Genomic DNA, 8,316 nt, shown 5'->3' with positions numbered 1-8,316 from the left:
TAAAAATTAGTTTAAGTTGAATTATTTCCATTGCAATTTAAAGATACTAACAACATCCTACTTCCTCAGAAACCGTATGCCATCAATGATATAGTTTCATTATTTTCAATGTCTTTGTCTCCAATGATTAAAATGTTACTTGGCTTCAAAAATAAAATGAAGTTGCCTAATTCTCAAATTTCTGTTTTCCTTTGTTTCTTTATAACTATTCCCTTCAGTTGTCAAGCTTCTTAAAATTGAAGTCCATACTCTTCCCCGTCATATTTTATTTACCTCCAAATCTCATATAATCTGAATTTTTCTTCACCTGTTTACTGCATAGGTTCTAGCTAAGATTATCACTGAAATTCAAGACGCCAAACATGATTTCTCTTTTTCCTTCAACAGACATGTCTTTTCTAATCTCAACATAGTTCCATGTTCAACCATGTACCGAACTCTTCTACTTGTACTTCTTTCCTTCCTGACCACTGTGACAGTGCCCTCTGCCTTAACTTCTACTTTCCTAGTCATTCTGAGAGGTGAAGCCCACTGGACTTCCTGGGTGGAGTGGAGACTTGGAGAACTTTTCTGTCTTACAAGAGGATTGTGTAATGCACCAATCAGCACTCTGTAGCTAGGATTGTAAAACGCACCAATCAGTGCTCTGTGGCTAGCTACAGGTCTGTAAAATGTGCCAATCAGCACACTGTAAAATGGACCAATCAGTGCCTTGTAAAAGTGACCAATCAGCAGTATATGGGCGGGGAAATAAGGGAATAAAAGCTGGCCACCCCCCAGCCAGCAGAGGCAACCCCTTGGGTCCCCTTACATGTTTTGGAAGCTTTGGTCTTTCACTCTTCAAATAAATCTTGCTGCTGCTTTCTGTTTGGGTCCATGCCACCTTTAAGAGCTGTAACACTCACCACGAATGTTAGAGGTTTCATTCTGGAAGTCAGCGAGACGAATAACGCACGTGAAGGAACCAACTCCAGATGCAATTGCTTCTAAGTGTGTTTTTATGAGGATTTCCGTGTCTGCCATGTATGTGTTTCTTTTCCATGCTTTATTTTATGTTCTTCCTCTCCTCCCTTTTATTTACCATTTGTGGACTTTCTTACCCAGAAGGCAAGAATGTGAGGACCAACATACGTACACGTTGGTAAATACTTATCTCCAACCCTTTCTGCTATAAGGCATACCCCTTCTTGCCAAACCTGTTATTTCTATCCCTTATACCTTTTCTCTCATCTACAATTCTACTGCAGGTACACTTCCAATTCTACTGCTGTTTCATCAATTTTCTTCTACAAAATGGGAAAGTTATTTGTGAATTCTTAATTTATTTAACAAACATGTTGTATGTACATCTTGAGACTGTCCTATTTTAGGCCTCTGTACAGAGATAAACAAGTGACCAAAGATTGCTTCCTGAAGATTGGTTTTAGGTTTTTGCTGCTCAACTTTACCCAGTAAAAATTATTTTACTAGTGTCTACAAGTCTATTCCATATTCTTGAGCACTTTTAAAAATTATAATCACGTTTTTATTATATAATAATATAAAATGCATTGTGTAACATAAGCCATGTAATTTATAGCATGTAATAAAGGTATAATATGTAGTATATATAATATATGAAAATATAGCAGGGAAAAATACAAATTATGGGTGAAGAAAGAATAGTAAAAAATGGGCTTGAGGAGGGCGGGGCCGCCCCGCAGGCCCGCCAGTGTCCTCAGCTGCCTACGCGCGCCAAGGTCAAACCCCGACACCCGCCGGCGGGCCGGTGAGCTCACTAGCTGACCCGGCAGGTCAGGATCTGGCTTAGCGGCGCCGCGAGCTCCAGTGCGCGCACCTGTGGCCGCCTCCCAGCCCTCTCTGCCGGACGAGCTCTGGGCCGCCACAAGACTAAGGAATGGCCACCCCGCCCAAGAGAAGCTGCCCGTTTCTCTCAGCCAGCTCTGAGGGGACCCGCATCAAGAAAATCTCCATCGAAGGGAACATCGCTGCAGGGAAGTCAACATTTGTGAACATCCTTAAACAATTGTGTGAAGATTAGGAAGTGGTTCCTGAACCTGTTGCCAGATGGTGCAATGTTCAAAGTACTCAAGATGAATTTGAGGAACTTACAACGTCTCAGAAAAATGGTGGGAATGTTCTTCAGACGATATATGAGAAACCTGAACGATGGTCTTTAACCTTCCAAACATATGCCTGTCTCAGTCGAATAAGAGCTCAGCTTGCCTCTCTGAATGGCAAGCTCAAGGATGCAGAGAAACCTGTATTATTTTTTGAACGATCTGTGTATAGCGACAGGTATATTTTTGTATCTAATTTGTATGACTCTGAATGCATGAATGAGACAGAGTGGACAATTTATGAAGACTGGCATGACTGGAAGAATAACCAATTTGGCCAGAGCCTTGAATTGGATGGAATCATTTATCTTCGAGCCACTCCAGAGAAATGCTTACATAGAATATATTTACGGGGAAGAAATGAAGAGCAAGGCATTCCTCTTGAATATTTAGAGAAGCTTCATTATAAACCTGAAAGCTGGCTCCTGCGTAGGACACTGAAAACCAACTTCGATTATCTTCAAGAGGTGCCTATCTTAACACTGAATGTTAATGAAGACTTTAAAGACAAATATGAAAGCCTGGTTGAAAAGGTCAAAGAGTTTTTGAGTACTTTGTGATCTTGCTGAAGACTACAGGCAGCCAAATGGTTCCAGATACTTCAGCTTTGTGTATCTTCGTAACTTCATATTAATATGTTTCTTTAGAAAACTCAAGTTTTTAATCATTTTTGTTTTAAGGAAAAAAGATTTTTAAAATGAATCTTATGCAAAACTTTTTGACCAGTTTCTTTTGTTTTTTTTTTTTTTAAGACATTTAAAGACAAAGACATTATTTCTCATAGCAGGAAATGTAGAGGTAGATGGCTTCAGTATCAGCATAGTGACTAAACTACATTATAAAAGATCCAGCTTCCTTCTGTCATTCCCCTCTTTTGTCTTCCTCAGCAGGTTGGCTTTTTTCCCTGGTGCCTCTCACCTCGTTGGTGACCAGTTTCTTAAACTGAAAGCTTTAATGTTACATAGTAAATGGTAGTGTGTCCTGTGTAAATTAGTGTACCTATTAAAAGTTGCAAAGTGGAATTAAAGGAATCCCTAGAATAAGGATTCTGAAGTTTTATTTTAAATTATTATTTTCTTAACAGTTTAGTCCCCCCTCTTACTTCCTGCCTCAGTCTGCTTTCTCTACTGTCTGGATTAATTAGGCAGCCTGCTATAAAGTTAAAGTCACACATTTCTATTTTGCAAACACTGTGATTACTCTTTGCTTTGTAGTTTGCTTTGCTTTGTAGGGTTCTGTTTTAAGTTTTTCTCTTTTTCAGACAAATTACTGATAAAAATGACATTGCTCTATATGTAATATATCCTGAAAGCATTATTTTTTGTTGAATAGGAAATAAAATTAATGAAGACAGAGGCTAGAAAGCATCCATTAATTAATGAGACACACTTAACTACTTATCTCTAAACCATCTATGTGAGTATTTGTAAAAATAATGCATGGATTCATCTTAGTTCTGTATATAAATATATTTTCTTTCTAGTTTGTTTAGTTAAGGTGTGCAGTGTTTTTCCTGTGTATTAAACCTTTCCATTTTACGTTTTAGAAAATTTTATGTATTTTAAAATAAGGGGAAGAGTCATTTTCACTTTGAAACTACTATTTTTCTTTCCAAGTCATTTTTGTTTTTGGTTTCTTATTCAAAGATGATAATTTAGTGGATTAACCAGTCCAGATGCACTGATCTTTGCAAAGGAGACTTAATTTCAAATCTGTAATTACTATACATAAACTGTCTCATTATACGTATGCATTTTTTTAGTTTGTTTTTGTTTGGTATAAATTAATTTGTTAATTAAATATTTCTTAAGTATAAACCTCATGAACTACAGTGGAGCTACACTCATTGAAATGTAATTTCAGTTCTAAAAAGATGTAATAATCATTTTAGAATTAAAATTTATTGTACTTTTAAATAAATTATGAATACTAAAGGTGAAAATTGTATAAATTACTTTGATTCCATTTTAAGTGGAGACATATTTCAGTGATTTTTAGTAACCTTTAAAAATGTATAATGACTTTTAAAATTTGTAGAATTGAAAAGACGCTAAAATTTATTTGTCATAAAGAATAGTAAAAAATTAAAATATCTATAATCTTATAACCTTAAAGTAATTATTTCTTGAGCACCTTTATTTGTAGGTATGTGTGTATAATTTAATGTGTATTCCATGTATATAGAATATATATATATTACACTCTACTTATTATTTCATAGTGTATTTTTCTTGGTGAAAAAATATCAAGAGAATCTATGCCAATAAATATTCATTTAAAACAATAGATTTTGTGTAGTAATAATTTTTTATTACTTAAAAATATAAAGCACCACTTAAATGTTTTTATGTTTAAATGAAGATACATAGTAATGATTGTATTGAAATGAAGAGATGCTGGTTCAATGGAATTCAATACTTAGGATTCAAGATATGAGAATTTAATCTCATTCAGCATGGAAGACTTTTATTCATAAAGGTCAACAATGAGGAACTGATTCCAAAAATGTCATAACAAGGCTTTGTGCTTTTATCTCCACCTTCCTCACTCTGGCTTCTGCACTATCTCCCTGTGGCAGCCTCTTTTCTGTTTTGGGCTCAGCAGCCAGTGAGTGTGAAAGACATGTCTTTGATCCACTGAAATGCTCAGTTCTCCCTAGAGATTAGGTTGTCAGTCAAAGTATAGAAAATATACCACTTGTCAGAAAAAATTCGCTCTAGTAACACACACAAAAAGATTTAAAATATGAAGACTCAGTACATCTTCTCACTGAACCTATCTCTGTTTTTTACTCACTTATTATCTCAATCTTTGCAACAAATCTCCTTCCTGATAAGCAGAAACTATGTATGTGAGCATCCGTTTGCTTTATTCTTCTGCCATAAGTACCCCAGTCAATTGGATTAAAGAATTAGTGGCTAAGTGTTACCTATTACCTTAGCTAGTATGAGAACAGAATAGAAGAGTTGGCTAGCAATCACATATGATTAAATTACAGGCTTGTAGAATGCTGAACATCTGCATACAATTCAAATTTTCTGCTAAAACTTTAAATTTCTTTTAAGCCACTTACTGCTTTGGCATTACAAAAGTTTAAACATCTGGTTTTGTTTTCTACATTAGTAAATTTATCTCCAACTTTGTGAAGATTTGTATAGATCTGGAGTCACTAGACTATTCTTCCACACTAAAATTTTCAAAGAAGATAAAATTTGCTGGATATTACTAACAGCTTTAATATTAAACTCAATTCTTCAATTTATATTCTTTGTATGCTAACATACTAATAATTATCTTCTCTTATTTTAGTTCATAAGTTATTTATTCAAAAATATTTATTTGGTGCCTGCTTTGCTTCATACTAAACATTATTTTAGAAACTAATAAAAACGGAAATGAACAAAATAGGGACTTTCTTTGCCCTTATCGAGTTTATATTCCAGTGGGCAGAGCACAGTAAATTGTAAACCAATAAATTAAAAATTTATTTCATGTTATCATCATGCTATGATGGAAATCAAGAAAATAATTGTTTCAGTCAGAATCCCACTAGTAAACTGAAAGCACACTCAATTGGATAAGCAGACTCACACTGGAATCACCAGACAGTTGTATTTGTTTGCTTGCTTATTTGTTTTGTTTTCAGAAATGATTTCTTTTACAAAGGTTTGAGCCTAGTAGAACCATGAGTGATAGTTCAATGACTTGCCGCTATGAACATCTGAGCTATTACCATCCCTAGACCTAAAGAAATGAGCTGTATGAAGTTGCCCAGCACTCAAGGACTCAGCGGTCTTGTTTTAGGGACACAACCAGCCCATGAACACATCACAGGGAGGTAGGTAGAGTAACAGGTTTGTTTCCTGGCTTTGTTTCCATACCTCGAACCTCTTCCCAGAGCTCCTTACAGGTGGAAGCAAACCAGAACCAAAGGTTTATATCATCCTCCCCTGGCAGAAGGCAAGCTAAAGAAAAGGGAGAACAGATCTGAAGAGGAAAATGAAAGAAATTCAGTACAGTGCTGTAACACAGTAACTCAGTGAGCTGGGGAAGGGCAATCAGGGAGCCACTTAATAGACGGTTGTAAGGCAAAGGATTTCAGAGTAGGAAAGGTTCGTGTTGACACTAAAAGAATGAGAAATGTTATGTCAATTAAGAATCAACAAAGGAACATCATTTGCCAAGAAGTTGAAATAGGAAAGAACTACTGTTCAAAAACAGAAAAGAAACCATGATGAATATAGTGAGCAACCACAGAATGCAGAGGATGAAAGTAGAGGTAGGAAGGCGCTGGTTACTCAGACTGTTGAAAAAATATAGAGGATATGGAAACAAGAGTAGAAGTCAGGAAAGAGCTAGAAGGCTATTGCAGTGCCTAGGGTAGGGGTAAGAAGTGGTCAGATGCAGATTCTTTTAGAAGTAAATACTTATGAGAGATTATAACGACCAGGAATAGAATGCATAGTTGCTCAAAGGATGGTGAGGTAGGGAGAGATATGAGTTATATTTTGAAATTAAACTAATAGGTTTGCTGATAGATGGGAATCAGGAGATGAAGAAAATAATTTTCACTCCAACAGCGGGATATATGATTGGTAATTTACTGAGATGGAGAAGACTAGAGGGAATTGATCCCTAGCTTAGTAAGAGAGCTAGGGATCAAGAATTTTGCTTTGGTAGAGATAAGTGTAAAGTGTAAAACGCCTAAGAAATATCAAGGTGGTGATATCAAGTGATTTGTTTGATCCCCAAGTCTCTAGTTTAAAGATAAGGGCTAAATATAAATTTGTCATTGGAGTAATAATATTTGAAGTTATGGCCCTGAACAGGTTTACTCAAGTGAAGAGTGCAGAATGAGAAAAAGAAAGATCTCAGGACCCAGCTTGAAGGTTGCCAGAAAAGGTAAATGAAAAGATAGAAATATCACTAGACTACACTTGAATATTATCGTAGTCACCTAACGTAGTCTCATGTTTAGTTTCTAAATAGAAATCTCTGAGCTCTTCAACTTTCAACTTCCAGTAGTAATATGGGAATATTTACAAATATGTATTTGAAAGTTCCAGCACATCAAGTCAGCTAAACATTTTATACAACAGAAGTGATGATATTATTTGTCCTATTCTGAGCTTCCCTTATACAGAAGAAAATGGTAATATTTCTCTTTTCTTAGTGGAATTATCTGCTTTCTATTTGATTTTGTTTCATTTTAGCATTTTCTCCAAAGAGTCTTCCCCCTTTCAATCATATTTTATATAGGAACAATTTCAAATATATCATGTGAAATTATGGTTGTTATAAATACATACAAAAATTGGGTGGTGTTTATAGATTAACTTAAATTTTATTTTTTAGAGTAATATTTTTAAATTCCTGAGGAAAAAACCTCCTATAAATGAAGCTATCCATGTGATAAGTATCAAACAGCTAGTAAAATAAAAACCTATCAAATAAACAAATGTGTGTTCTATTGTCTCACTACCAGAAATAACACAGAGCTTGCTAAATTAAACAAATTGTGTAACTATAGATTCAACTGTAGAAATTGTTTATTTTAATTTAATTTTTTTTTTTTTTTGGGATGAAGTCTCACTCTGTGGGCCAGGCGGGAATGCAGTGGCACGATCTCGGCTCACTGCAACCTCTGCCTCCTAGGTTCAAGCGATTCTCCTGTCTCAGCCTCCTGAGTAGCTGGGCACACCAACATGCCCCGCTAATTTTTGTATTTTTATTAGAGATGGGGTTTCACTCTGCTGGCCAGGCTGGTCTCTAACTCCTGACCTCAAGTGACCTGCCCACCTTGGTGTCCCAAAGTGCAGAGATTACAGGCATAAGCCACCAAGCTCGGCCTAATTTGTTTAATTTTAAACATGTTAAAGTGTAAATGTAAAATAACCTCATTGCTTAATTTGTTTTCTCTTTTTTCATAGTTAATATTTATTGAGCATTTTCAAATCTCGATTACTTAGGCATATAAATTTACTATATATGTTGTTAAATAAAATGTATGAAAGGACATTGTTTTGGACTGAGCTCCTGCACTAGACCCCAACAGATCTGACCCCGCAGAAATTGAAATCAGTCATGCTAGGCACCATGTAATCAAACTGAACTTTAAAAAAGGATAGTTTTCCAAAAAACAGGAGATTCACCAAAACCATTCAGAAGGAACCCAGTCAATTTGAAATAGCATAGA

The 8,316-nt window shown here is 35.5% G+C and overlaps 1 protein-coding gene across 1 annotated transcript; it reads left to right on the top strand.

The window, feature by feature from the left end:
* Positions 1-1,824: 1,824 nt before the first annotated feature.
* LOC109028486 (deoxycytidine kinase-like) lies at positions 1,825-2,744 on the top strand. The gene is given in 1 exon segment (XM_055352247.2): positions 1,825-2,744. A coding segment is annotated over 1 exon segment (783 nt). The 5' UTR covers positions 1,825-1,897; the 3' UTR covers positions 2,681-2,744.
* The last annotated feature ends 5,572 nt before the right edge of the window (positions 2,745-8,316 follow it).

The sequence above is a fragment of the Gorilla gorilla genome, chromosome 8 (genome assembly GCF_029281585.2).
Source record: "Gorilla gorilla gorilla isolate KB3781 chromosome 8, NHGRI_mGorGor1-v2.1_pri, whole genome shotgun sequence".
Taxonomy (NCBI): domain Eukaryota; kingdom Metazoa; phylum Chordata; class Mammalia; order Primates; family Hominidae; genus Gorilla; species Gorilla gorilla.
Note: the sequence above shows the minus strand (reverse complement) of the source record. Positions and strands in the feature narration are given on the sequence as shown.